This window comes from Pithys albifrons, chromosome 6, assembly GCF_047495875.1.
Source record: "Pithys albifrons albifrons isolate INPA30051 chromosome 6, PitAlb_v1, whole genome shotgun sequence".
Classification (NCBI taxonomy): domain Eukaryota; kingdom Metazoa; phylum Chordata; class Aves; order Passeriformes; family Thamnophilidae; genus Pithys; species Pithys albifrons.
Window position 1 is genome coordinate 47,741,531 of NC_092463.1, and position 14,862 is coordinate 47,756,392.

At 36.5% G+C, this 14,862-nt stretch overlaps 1 protein-coding gene across 1 annotated transcript in view; it reads right to left on the reverse strand.

Moving 5' to 3' along the window:
* Positions 1-14,862, reverse strand: part of CHID1 (chitinase domain containing 1) — a 104,739-nt gene that overhangs the window by 54,237 nt on the left and 35,640 nt on the right. Inside the window, exons 10-11 of the mRNA XM_071559479.1 lie at positions 11,651-11,752; positions 9,596-9,751 (exon numbers count right to left, since the gene is read on the reverse strand). Of these exons, the coding sequence (XP_071415580.1) occupies positions 9,596-9,751; positions 11,651-11,752 (258 nt within the window). The remainder of the gene's footprint in view (positions 1-9,595; positions 9,752-11,650; positions 11,753-14,862) is intronic.

Below are 14,862 nucleotides of genomic sequence, written 5' to 3' on the forward strand. Positions count from 1 at the left end.
AATAATGCACTTGAAGATTCTGTGTTTCTAATCCCCTCCTATTTAAACATCTCCTCACAGTACTATAAAACAGATTCTAATAAAATACTATTTATCTTGGAAGACATTCCTTTACATAGTAATGGATGCTATCAGTCCTTTATTAAGTAGCTTGATAACGACCATTTCACAAAAGACTAACAGCAAATGGTTTCTTTGCAAATTAACAGTGGATTACTTTCGGCAAGCTCATGATTCAGTATCAGATTTTTGCTTTAAAACGCCACAGATATTCAATTATTCTTAATACATTTGCTAAATAAATGCTGCCAGTCAACTACAGGGTTCCAGGCACATCTTAATATTCCTTTTATGGATTTTCTCAAGGAAGACTAGGGAGAAGAAGCAAGATGAAAATTCTGAATTTTTTGAAAGATTTTTCAGCTCTGATTGAAATGTATTGATGGAGCTCTCTGTAAGCTTGACATACTACCATGAGTGGAACAGGGCTTTTTTTAAATAGGGGAAGAGACTAAATTGACCTTACATTTAGCAAGCACCTTGGCTTCTCCTGACTCAAATTTAAATTGATTTTCTTAAGACAAAACTTGTTTTGGTGGACAGTTTTCATCGCCAGATTGATCAGTTTTCTTTCATTATTATATTCGTAATGAAGAATAAAAAGAACAGTTAAAATACTCTTGAATATAATTGTTTCTAAATCAGAAAAAGCATCACACAGATACAGCCATACTTGGCTATGCCTTTAAAAGGAAGCACTGTGTCTCTTGCCCATATCAACTCATAGTTCTAAAAATCTTATAATTGGTATCTTCCAGTAAGGCTTACAGAGATACTGACACTTAAGATTTAAACATTTGCAACATATCCACTTTACACATACGGTTGCTTATAATATTGTTTTTTAGGGTCAACTGTAAGAGAAATTACAAATGATAAACAATTTACCTTAAATTCATCTTTAACTGTTCTACCCATTTCCCTGTCTTCTAACTCATGTTCCCAAGGATACATGCATCAACAAAAAGGGAATTTTTCAGGAGCCCTTTAATACACAAACTCAAGTAGAGAAACAAATTCGGATAAACTAAACAATTCAGAATGCCTGGACTCAGCTGACACTTATTGTCCAAAACCCAAAAGGTTAAAACTCTGAAGAAACTAGACTTTTAATTTCTAAGTAAGCAGCAATCAAGGTGCTTTTAGACCCCTGCATCATTTATAACTTAAAATTAGTGTTAGCTACAGAGACACTATGTTTCCCATAAAGCTTTCCTTGTGTATTCACAGGGTAATGAGAGCTCAGCAACGACAGTTTGCAATGACCATCCTGGTTTCCCAGTTTTGGTACATAAAGCTCTCCCTAAAGAGGCATCTCACTGATTTCTCTCCATAGCCTTATAATCCACAAATGCTAAAACCTAGGACCAATTCCATAGATTATTATTCCCCAAAGAAATCTTGACTTCGTTTCTGCTGCCAATACTAAACTATATTTCACTTCTATACTGAGTTTTCTCAAACTGTCTAGTGTCTTATTACTATGAATTGTAGAACCTAGTGAAATGTAACTATTCCTATATCCGTTAAAACATATTCAAAGCAGGGTAAGAATATGGAAAGTGACAGCTTCATTGACTTTTACCTTTCTGGATTTATGGCTCCCAGTGATCAGTGTATTATGTACTGACTTCTAACCCACAACTACTTCTCAGCTGGAAACACCTTAGTTTCTTAAGTTACTGGGGCTCAAAGCCCAGGACACAGGGACATTTGCTTTCACTCGCAGGGAAAAAATAATCTTGTACAATGCTAACGTCTCTAAATTTGGTAAATACCCGGAAACACTAAAGATAAGATAATCTCCTCTAGGTTTTAACCACTCTAGTAAATGAATTTATATAAGAAAATTGCAAGCACCATCTGCCATCTAGATGTCCATCCTGTATTTGAGCTTGGCAGTAGGACTATTCCCAGTCTTACACAAACCGAGTCACAAAACTTACAGACTCCACTTTAACCCTCTCGCCGGATCAACATTCTCACTCACAAACAGGGAAGTGGCTCTACCTGCTCTAAGCCTGGCAATGCAGTTACCTGGCACTGTATGCAAAATACCATTCTAGAGGAATTTTCTTTTTCCTCCCAAACCTTAGGGACAGGTCAATAACAAAAGGCAGAAGCTATTTGCGAAAGGTTTACAAAGATGTAGTATGTGGAGATATTTTTACTTTTTTCAGAGACAGTTTCTTTCTAAAATAGTGAAACAAAACGACATTTGGTTTAAACATGGAAATGACATCAGTACATAACAATGTAAGGAATGGGAAACTATTTAGGATATATAGACATATTTGGGGCATAATCTTGTAGATTTCATTGAGTTTCCAAATAACTAATTTGTAGTAATTTTCATAATACTGTATTTTTTCATAAAAGTAGGCGAAGTATCAGAGTCTGCCTTGATTTTCATTTTAGCCATGAACAAGACTGCACTCCAGTAAAATTCTGAAATGCAACTCTCCTATTTCTAGAGCACAAAATCATAAAACTTATTTTAGCTAAAATTTATTAGTCAGCATTTCTAGATCCATTTGCCTAAAATGAATTAATGAATTAATTTAGGGTAGAAAACTCCACTTTGTTTATGAGATACTGAAATATCTCATAAAATCATGAAGAAAAAATTTATTGGCCCTTGTACCATTACTGAATGTTATCACCAGAAACCTTATTCAATCACCTGCTGTATAATTCCAAGTGTAAACAAGTTGTTTGTACAAATCAAAAGCTGTTAATGTTGTGGAACACACTTGTCCTTCTATTACTTCAAAGACTGTATAGCCATATGCTCCATTACTAATTCATGCAAGTATCACTTCAAGGCTTCAAGCATATTCCTAAATTTTACATATTTCTACACTGGCTCTTCACTTGGTTATTTAGGGCCTCCATTGGTAATTAGATGACTCTACATACTTTGCTGCTGTGATTGCTACTTTTCTCTAGCATTGCAATAAACATGCACTGGTTTTTGGTCCTCTGAAACAACGATCCACAAAAAAAGTCTTGTGAAATGTAAAAATGTTTTAAAAGACATTTTCCCACTACCTTATATGAAGAATAATCGATGTTTTGTAACTTTTTATTTTTAATTGTACTGCTTGAAAGCATTGTGACAAAATGAAAGGAGGTATTTGGACTGTGTGATTCTGCCTATTTAAAAAATACGGTTCACATCAGAATCGAGTTTTACAATAAAAACTAGCACCATATTTCAGTCTTCATCATGGAGCAGTCTCAGAGTGCATAAAATGGATGTTTTTCTTGGATTAAACAATGGCAGGACCACTCTAACTGCTAATGAGTTTCAGCCCATAGGACCAGACCACAGTCATCTCAAAGGAAAATCCCCAAAGACTCATTGTGTAAGCACTTTTGTGGCAGTTTACTTGACAGCATGCATAGAACCAAGTAATAAAGACATGACTTCATTAAAAAAAAAGGAAAAACAGAGAAAAAAAAAGAAAAAAAATGAGGGGAAAAAAAGGGGAAAAATGGAGAAAAGCATGAAGAACTGTAATTTGCCAGAAATTATGTTTCAGAGCTTGCTTAATAAAGCTTTGTGAGTGGTGGTCTTTAGCAAATGAGGGAGTATATAGTTGTCTTCCTCTAAATTCAAACAACTGAAATTACATTTTAGTTACCAAGAGAGTTCATTCCAACTTTTAAATCTATGTTGATGATATTCAGATCAGTTTCAATAGAACCCTATGATTACTTTAAATCTGATTGCTTCTCCAACAATCATGGCAATTCAATTCTGCACAGATTAATGTTAAAACTAGATAATGAGCACCGCAAGATCAGTTTAACACTGGAAAAACTCCAAGCTACTTGCTCTTAAATTAAAATCTTGTCTGTTAAAAAACTCCAAGCATACATTACACATCAAACAATGCCTTTCCTTCAACAAAATACAAATTACCTCATTACTGTCCAGTTTCTACTAAGACAATACACAATCAGTCTAAAACTGTGTTTTTTGAGAGGTTTCTTTTTTTTGTTTGTTCTTTTTTCTTCTTCTCCCTTCAGGAAGAGGTCAAAAACTCCTCCTGTTTAGAAATAAGAGGAAAATATATCCAGCTGCCTGGACCCAACACTTTAGCCCATGCATTCCTGTCAGTGGTTTCTAGGTCTCAGGGTAAGCTTCACCTGGGCTGTTCATTGGTTCAAAAAGAGGATTTTATGCCTTCAGAATCAGAAGCTTCCTAGAGGAGTCTGTACTGCACTGAACATGATGTGACAAGTCAGCATAGTGCACTTGGCCAACTTTAGTTAAACTCATATAAAGACACTAAGAATTTTCAGGAGGCTTTTTACACACTCATCTCCAATTTATTTGCAATGGAACTGAACACAGTGAGGATCTTGTGAGGGACAGCCAACACCAGGCAAAAATTAATCATTATCCTTTCAGCACAGGGCATGAGAGAGGATAGGACAATGGGAGCTAAGGAGTGATCTAGATACATACATAGTGTTATCTGTTCTATCCTCTTTGTTAATCATCATATATTTGAAAGGATTCAGTCAGAGCTAGCAGTGGTTTTAAATCTACCACCAGTGATCTCACAAGCCCAAATAAGGCTTGAGTTTCTTTCACTTTACACTGGGTGCAGACACGCACATACAAATATAGAAACACAAGTAAATTTTAAGTTACAGTAAAGGTTTCAGAAGTATTTTTCCTAATTTTATCATGCTATCTTCTACTGGTTAGAGTACAACAATGAGACAGTAAAGAACTATATCCTTATTATTTTGTCAACATTTAACTGCCTAAATATTGTCTCTAGAGAATTTACTATCAGAAAAAGATCCTGAGACATTTTTTAAGCAGGTGCACTGAGATATACACAGTCACCCACAGCCAATATGTCATTGTACAACTGAACTTCAGAACCAATCATTTGCCTAATAAACAAAAGCCACCTTTCCCTCATTTCAAAAGAAATAAGGAATATGTTTTGCATAAAAAAACAACCAAAACAGCTTTCGTATTTTCCATCATATTTACAATTTGGATAGGCTTAAATATGACCATAACTTTTCTTCATAAGTTGTTCTATCTACCTTACATGAATTAACTGATCTTACACTTTCAGCTTAGAGCTCACACTCACTTTCCATTCCTAAAGGGAAGGACAGATATAACATGGAAGCCACACATAACAGAATATCCCAGAGGGAATTTAATAGAACAAACCTTTTGAAACACTCCTGAAATACTTACACATTTGTAATATAGAAATAACTTCTGACTTCAGGCCCAGTTGTAACTTCCACCTACCACTGCCATGATTTTATCATCTGACCCAGCAGTACAATTTAAGAAGAAAGAGTTTAACAGTTTCTCCAGTGAGGAGGAGACCTCATCAACAGATCAAGACACTCAGTCCTACAGAGCCAATTGGTAAATCAGTTGAATCGAAATACTACTATCTCCCATCCATTATATAAAGTGCGAGAAAAATGGATTAAATCAGAAGACAGAATCCTGGCATAGATAGAAGTAATGGAAATCCTGGGAGAATTACAGCATGAAGAGAAATGTTGCAAAAGCCTTGCAGCTTGAAGAGTAAAATTGCTCCTGGCACAAGCTTTTTGCTACCTTTGTAAGACAAAATCATGAGTCACAGTTGGCCCAAATCTTCTTAAATTGCTGCTAATAAAGACACTGCCATGATAATTCAGAGAAAAAGTTCACCTCTAACTGTTTCTAAGTACCACATTTTATGACCTGCTGTTTACCGAATGGCGGGCAGCCAATAAAATGCTCAGTAGAACTCTACATCCTCATATTGCTTGCAAGTCATCTTATTTTCTATCTCTGAATAGTACAATGCATTGTCAAATTAGTTTCTCCCTTGGTTCATCTGGCAATTTATTATATCAATCTTCTTAAATGTTTAAAATTAACATAAAAATCCCTATTCAGATTATTTTAAATAAAATGTAAGCACACACAGCACTGTTTCAAAATAATGGAGTTATTCACATATCTTTTAACAGTTATGGTTGGAACAAAAGCAGCTTGGATGCAGAATACATTCACAAGTTATACACAGCCAGGTGGAACACCAGAGATGCATCTTCCCTCTTTCAACAGTATACCAAAAAAAGGGATAAAATTACATTAACACATTAAATTTAGCAGGGATATGCTGAATAAAAAAGGTTGATTTGTTAAACATAAATTACACCATTGCCATGGGACAGTTTTTCATTTACATTTCTTTTAATTCACAGCTAGCACTGAAGTCTATCAGTTCTTTTTTGGCCCAGGTCATAATGGATGTAGATTTTAGATGGTGTAGAATGAAAAACATCACTACACTGCTGTCTAACCTCACATGAGAATGCAAAGCAAAACTGCAACTGAAACATAATGCCCCAGTGACTAACAGAGATTCTGTAGAGCAGACAGCTAAAGGCAAAAAAAGTACTTTGGAAGTAAGAGCTTGTGAGATTGAGGGCTTGCTGACCTACTACAGGTCTCTAAAAGGACTCAAAGGCAAAGATTCCTCAGAAAGACTAAACAATTTCTTAAGCTTCAGGGTATGCTAAAGAATTATTTACCCAAGACATACACTTTGGAGGTGAAGAGGAAATACTGTCAGGTTGCAGCATCAATACAGGACATGATGGAACCAGCTGATCATTAGAAGAGCAAGTCAGCAGCACTAGATGCTTATGGTTGGATTTTAACAAAGTGGAAAGTTGTAATGATCACATCTTTGCAATTCAGACACCTGATTCTTGACAGCCAGAGGGCAGAAAACATTGCCAGCACTAGAGGTGATTTGAGGAATCACAGATACAAAACCTTTATTTCCATCTTAGGATTTCACACAAATTATGTCACAATGAAGTCTTCGACTTGAATGCAGCTTCCCTCCATCTAACCAACAATGGTACTTGGTTGATTACGGCACCAGAATGTGCTATAACCACTGAGTCTGACTTACTGTATTAACAGGTAATAGTTGTGACTGACCTGCAAGACAAACACGCTGTTCCTGAAATTATACAAACTATAGTTCCTACTGTAACAACACTCAAGGACAAACTACATTGTGCTGAAAGAGAAAAATTGATCTCATTTCATTTAATCCTGAGATATAGGTATATACAAATGTGAATATATACTTATATACCTATTACTTCTTATGGCGTGCATGAAGGAAACAGGGTATTACATTGCAAGACTGTCTATCTTTTCAAGTACTTCTACCTTCAGATTACATTCTGCAATAAAAACCACTGCCAAGTAATATTTTATGCAAACAGGAATTCTACATTATTCTAAGTTATTCTATGAATTTCTGGACTGAAAAAAATCTGCTCTGAATGAAATCTACCTATGCTCAGAGCCTCTTCCCATCACCTGATTCCTATCCTAAAGAAAAACATAAACATGAGACCAGCAAATGTTTCTGCATGCAATCCTATGCATACACTTTACTAATAATCAATTTAAGTGCATTATATATTGACATCAAATAACCTGAGAATAGTTTGCCACTGAATCTTGCAATTCTCCACCTCTCTACCTAAGGAGGATCAGATTCCAATGAATATGCTTCAACAAGACAGTGTGAACCTTCCAGTGTGCCAAGGAGCACTGACATGTTGGAGACTTATACATGCAATAAATTTCAGATGCAAAAAATTGAGCAGAAACTTACAAGAAAGTTGATACTAACCATACTGCACATAAGTGAATAGATTTTGAATTAATTTTAATATCAATACTTTAACTTCACTATCCCTACAACACATGGAAGGTGCCTTAAAGGAGCTATGGATCAATCCTTCAACATTTTTTGTAGGTCAAAGGACGTCCTTACAAACAGCCTGATACCAAATAAGTGTTAAAAATGTCTTTTTCTCCCCTGTTTTCTGTATGTCAGAAGCTTGGCCTATTTTGAAGCTGTTTTACCTTGAATCTATTCTACTATTACATTACTATACATGACACATATGACAAAGGCTCATACTTAACTGTGCATGATTAAAACTGTATTTCTGGAAAAATAAACTTAACCATTGACTGGGAGGTAAGGCAGAAAAGTGAAAATGGATGTGTTTTATGTATAAACTCAAAGTCTCTTAAAGATGTAGTCCAGAACTTTGCTTCTGGTAGATACCTGAAAAATTACAACTTCATGATCTGCCAATGAAGAATCTACGAAAAATAAAAGCAGATGTCATCCTAGTGTGCAGTGGTTTTTCAAGAGGAAACTTCATTTCACAAGATGCAGTTCAGAAAAAATGCAAGAACCTTTTATTTTGCTAGATCGTGCTATACTCTTACTTGCAAAAGTAACTGTAAATACTACAGAGAAACTACAAAATTTTACAGTACTTGTATAATTAGGTGTGTAAATCAACAATGCCTTGAATATTGAGTATTTTTCCCGCCTAACCACTACAACAAACTTTACAGAAACCATTCTGAAATACTTGCATTGCATTGTCTACTTTTCATTGTAGACAATGACTTTATTTTCCCCTTTTCTGCAAAGAGCCAAGGAGAAGCAATTAGAAGCCATTAGAGAGCAAGCACAGTGAGTGTTTGTGTAACTGAAGGTTTGTGTAACACACAGAGTGTTTGTGTAACTGAAGGCAGACATAAAAGATCTAGAGCCTTGCCTTACACAACCAACCTCAGATAGTATTTTCAATGTCTAAAAAGCAATCTGTTATTATATTCAAATATTGTGAGGTAATGAACTTAGTGACCTCTGAAAGTGAGAACAGTCACCTTGTGTGCTTTATGTTTGTTTCCACTTGACTTGGTTCTATTTCAAAATGTAATAACAAATTTCTGAACAAACGTGATTTTCCTGCCAAATTCACAATGTTCTTGCTTTTTCTTCTGCCTTGATATACTATACCCTGACTGTATTTCTACAAAGCTCAGTGTTATTACACATGGTTATTACCCACAACTAAACCCAATCATTTTCCTCTGAGAATCAATATAAAATTTCAAGCTAGCTTTGGAATATTTCCCTTTATCTTGTTATAGATTTTTTTCTCCAGGTGAGCATATTGCAGCTTTTTCTACTGAAGAGAAACTTGGTGACATATTGCTGTCTAAAACCAGCATCAAATTTCAAAGTAACAGGTAACAACTTCAGGAGCTGATAGAAACAATCATTAGGACAACTCCATGAACCCCCCAAATGATACAGAGCATAAGAGAATACCGAATAACATTTTAACACAAAGATTGCAACTTGCATGTACAAACATGGATAGAGGAAAGAGGGAAAACTACAGAAATAATTTTTGCATGGGAGTTCTGACAGGATAACTGTGCCATGTATCTGCATTTCTGTACAGGGAAGAGAAATTACAGGTCTTACTATAACTGGTGAGCTACTATTTCATGTGCAGATTTATCACTTTTGCCATTTCTATGTTGCTAACACATCCATATTTCTAAACAAGAATACCTGTGAATTTCTACATTTTGTGAGAAAATATATTATACATAGGTACTTACTATTCAGAGAAGTCATACCTGCTACCAAGGATTGGTTCCCCAGAGGCTCCCAAAGCAGAATAATCCATGCCGTAGAAATTCAGCCCTAGAAGTATTTTACTTCTCCATTTTGAATCAGGATCCAGTACTTGAACACAGGCTCGTACCCAGGGAAGGGGGGAATTTGGACCAGGTCTGTAAGTTAGCAAAAAAATCAAACAAGTAGTCAGAAAAAATACATGTTCACTCTCAACCTCCTCTTTGGACCTGCATAACTGTAAAAAAGCAAATTATGGTTCACAAAAATCAGTGAAGATGAATCTACAATCCTATGAAGGTTAAATGCACATTCTTCAGTAGCTTGAAGTGCTGATGCACAAATCATGTTTGCCCCACTTTTCACTTTATGATTCCATTCTAAGGTGCAAGGACATAAAACTCCTTATAGCGGGTAAGAAAATTCCCCTCAGCACATTGTCACTGGGCCTTGCCCAATGCCTACACTACAATTCAAAACTCTCTATGGCTTCAGTTGTTTTCCAATACCATCCTTTATGTTTTTACTGAAAACTGGCAAAACATACTGTGACAAAATCCATCACTTACTTTCACAAAGAACTATAAAATTATGACTGGTAAGCAAGACAGGTTTTAATGATTGTTTCATGTGGGAAAGTGCTAAAATGCACCTGGCGGCTGTTGGATTGGTGATCCTGGCTCCTGCTCCCAATGTCACTCCTGGAAAGATGACAGGACTCCAAAAGGCAGTGGAACAGAAGCACTTTTTTAAGGTGAAACGCTTTCTTTTATAGGGTATGGGATGGAATTCTCTGGAAATATGGGTGGGACTCCCACTGGTGGAGAACAGGATTGAAAAATGCACCAATAACAGGCACAGGAATTCAACAACTATCCAATAGGGGATCACGTCAACGCATCAATAACAGGTGCGGGGATTCAAAATCTGACCAATAGGGGATTGCGTCCAACAGCCAATCAGAGTTCGAGGCTCTGACAGAGGTGGGGAAGCAGCCCTGAGGGATTAGGGGAACAAAAATGCAGATAGGATCCCCAAATGAAAACCAAACAACTAGGACTGTTTGAATAACCATTACCAAACAGGAGAGAACACGTATAACACAAAAAACATTCATTAAATGTCCATTAGAATCCCTTAAACAGTCACAGTGCATTGACCTTCCTCAGGGACAACTGGTTCAAGGCAGTCCTTCATGGAGTGAACAGAAGTCTCTGTCTCTCGTGCTCCCCAGACCCAGGAGGACCAGCATGAAACCGTCTCTCCCTTCCCCCAACACCACATAGTTTAACACTTATTTTACGGAGAAAAACCCTAAATAGGCAATTATTTAACAAAGATTTATGTCAAGAAAGAATATAGCCTTAATAGACAGAGTAATTTAATTGTTGTACATATAACACAAGGATATTGAACTCACTCCATTCCTATCTCATTGGAGAGGAGACCAGGTTTTCCCTCAAACACTCACTAACATGATTAAAAGAAGAAGTATAGTCTAGTCTTACAAATATCAACATCTACTCCTTAGTAATTATCTGCCTCAAAGCCTTCCTGATACCTGTGCCATTCAAACTCAACATGCTAATACAGCAGAAGAATGTTGCTGGAAATTGTGTTCATATTTAAAGGTGAATGAATTATCAACTGTGCTTTAAAAGTGTTTGACAACGATATGTAGTAGATTATTCGTGTACCTGTCCTGCAGAACTGTGCTAAACAAAGGAACCTGGCCTGTTTTGGAAAACAAAAGAACCTGACCTAGAAAAGAATAAGTGTCAGGTTATCCTTTTAAAAGGATGATATTTTAGGTTGAGTACAAAAATCTTTCCTAATATCCAAACCCCAAATATACCTTGCTGTTAAAAAATGTACTGAGTTAGGGCTTGTTCAAAAGACACCTATCCAAATTACTAATCCAGAGTTTTAGTATCTGGTACAGTCACAACCCATCAACCAGTTTACTAGAAAAAATTAACTCATGCTGTAGATTTAATAATGACTTAACCAGGAATCAGTTCCTTCAATAATCTTTCTAATGTTAGATGGAGTCTTACCGATGGGGTGCTGAATAGTCGTATGTCATGAGACTGAAACCGTCTACTGCTGAGGCCAACTGATCAAATTCCTTCTTTGTGAACATTCCCGGCTGGTTAGTCCTTTCAAAACAAAGCAAAACAGAAACAACAGGAAGAGATAAATTACTACAATAACCTGGGTTATTCTCTCCTTTGGGTTTCATACCATTTGATTACATACAAAAAAATCTTTCATTCTGTGATGGCAAAAAAAACAAAACCACCAAACCAAAAAACAGCAAAAGAGAGATTTCAGTGCCATTCTCCCAATAAATGTCTAAGAAAAAAAATAAATTCAATGATATGTAGATTGCCAGTAGGAATAATCATACTTCCACAGCATACTTACCAAATAAGCATTTCCAGCATGGCTACAATACTGATTATAAGAGCTGTGGACTAATCAAATTGCCTTAGGTAGCAATCAATTGAACTCTGAAAGCTTCTACAAAACCTTAATTGCTTGGCCTGTCAAACTGGTTTTGGCACTTAGAAAACTAAGTTCTCTGAGGCATATTTAAATAAATGGATGGGTGCAGCTTTTAATAAAAAGCATAGACCAAAGGTATGTAACTATGTATGTATGGCAAGGCTTCATGGACAAAGATTTTTTGTGAAGGGCTCTCCACACGTGGGTGTGTCCTTTGAGCCTGTGCAGTGGATTTTTTAGCTGAGGCACAGTGTGCACAGAACTGGCCTCACCCTTTAACTCCTCAGGTTCATCTGCCACAGCCGAGCGAGCTTGGACAGTGACAGTGAAGTCCTTGGGACTAGAACCTACAGCCCCTGGTATTCCCAGGAGGTCTCCCATCCAAGTACTAAGCGGGGCTGACCCTGCTGAGCTTCTGAGACCTGATGGGATCAGGTGTCAAGGTGGCATTTAACTGCCTCTAGATCAAAAGGTAGGGTTTTTTATTAATCTCAGAACAATAATTTCAGTTTATATTTTACTTAAGAAAGACTATACAAACCTGTTTTCTTTAGACAAAAACAGATCCATTTCTCTCTTTGGGGGAGGGAGAGGATGGGAAGAAGAAATTCATTCTATGACCTTCTCTAGACAACAGTGCAGCAATGCCTTCAGCATATCTTTGTATGAAATATGGAACACAATGCTTATTTCCACCTTTTTTTTTTGCTTCCTCTTGATTTACAAAATATAGCCCTGGATTAATATCTGCCTTAGCTTCATGAGTGAGGGGGTGTATATATTTTGTCACTTTGTGACTCATAGATACTACTGACCTCCTTCACCCATTCGAGCTGGAAACAATTAATTCACACAAGTTGCCTGAAAACATTGACTCTGTTTCAAAGAGAATTTGTAACTTCAAACAAGCAGCACAAATAGCACAGCAGGGAACATAAGGCAGCCTTAATCACATTGCCAAGATGGGACTGAACTGAAAAGGAGAAGCTGCTGACAGGAGAACCATGTCCTCAGCCAGAGGGCTCTGAGGCACAACGTGAGACAAACAGATAGAGTAGTAGCTTATTGTCCTAAATAATCCAGGAGACCAGAGTTCATAGGGGGGCATTGTAAAAGGGAAGAAAAAGAGAAAAAAAGGTGGTTCAACAGCTACAAACTCTGTAGTGTTTCTCTGCCATTTGAGAGGCAGATTTATAGGATTGTACAAGGTTCCTCTAAAGAGTAGAAGAAAGAGACTGAAGAATCCAGACCTTCCCAGTAATATCAGAAACACCTACTTGCCCTCGAAATTAGTAGGCAATCTCTGTCTAGACAAAGTACACTTTTCAAACCACTCATGTTCCATCTTAAATGTAAAAACCAAAAGGATGTTCAGTGACAGATGCAAGTAATAAACAGAAAAATCACATATTTTGACTCTTATCCCTTTTGGATCAGTGTTCAAATTCTACATCCAACAATATGTGTTGAGTGGATCACCAGAGCATGACAGTGTTCATTGATCAGTTTACAAGAACACTTTCTGTTCCACTGCATTGGAAAAGGGGTGAACTGAATACAGGTTACAAAGTGAGGCACATAACATCACATAACATGCCTGTTGTGTTACGAGAGAGCAAAACATGAATGATATGTGCAAGTCAGGTCAAGGAAATTGACCAAACATACCCTGGATTACATAGCTGTAATCTGCACAAAGCATAGTGGTGCTGTGAAAGTCTCAAATTTTCAGAAACTGATACACTGGTCCTAATGAAGGAGAAATCCCCTCCCTTTCCTTCCAGGGTTTTAACAAATGAAAACAAATCCTCACTTCTAGAACCTATTGGATTTTTTTGTATAGTTATCTTCTTGTTATTTACTGCAGTTGAAAACTACAGTTGTTCTACCATAATTAAAAAAAAACTAAACCACTTTGAAACAATGTCATGGCAACTTGGATGTCTGTAGGCAAAGCAATTCCCCAGTGCAAACTCCAGCAAAACATATTTTCAGTAAATTGATTGTGATTACTCATGAACGGAAAAGCATAAAAAGTAATTATAATGTGTATTAGATATTAGGGCCAGTTGGATTGCTTTATAGATTAAGCTAGGTAGAACTTTAATAAAATTTGCACGTGTAACTTAAGAAGAAATCCACAGGTTAAAATGGATATTGTCATCATTTTCTCCAAAGCAATCTTGTAACTCAACAACTTCTGTGACACAGGAATGCCATCTGAGTGACAAGGGCATAAATTTCCAACTCAGAAGAAACCCAGCAGCAATGAATATGCTTTCTCCATCCACATAGAGTGTTAAAACACCACCACTCTTCACAAAAATGCAAGCACCACTCACCGTATCAATGAGTATGACCAGTCAACTCTGTCCCAGACAAGGACTTTGGGAAACTCCACTGGAGCAAAACCCAGACTATTTGATTCATGCCTTTAGAGTTGTTCTGAGTCAAGAAAACTGTCAGTCAAGGATAAAACCTAAGTATTTTTCAACATCTATTATACTTCAAATTTGAGGGATTCCAATCGTTTTGATAGTTAATTGTAAACTTAACTCAAGGGCAGGTATGTTCTACTGACTACTTCATTGAGAAACCAAGCAAAAATAAAGTCAGGAGACTTGGCGTAGAATATGCAAAGTCCATGAAAATAATATTTCCCACATCTAAGTCAAAAGTCTATCATTCTTTTAAATCTTGAATACCATTTCCAAATATTCAGTGAAGTGGTTGGAACTTCAGCATAATTTATGAGCTCTAT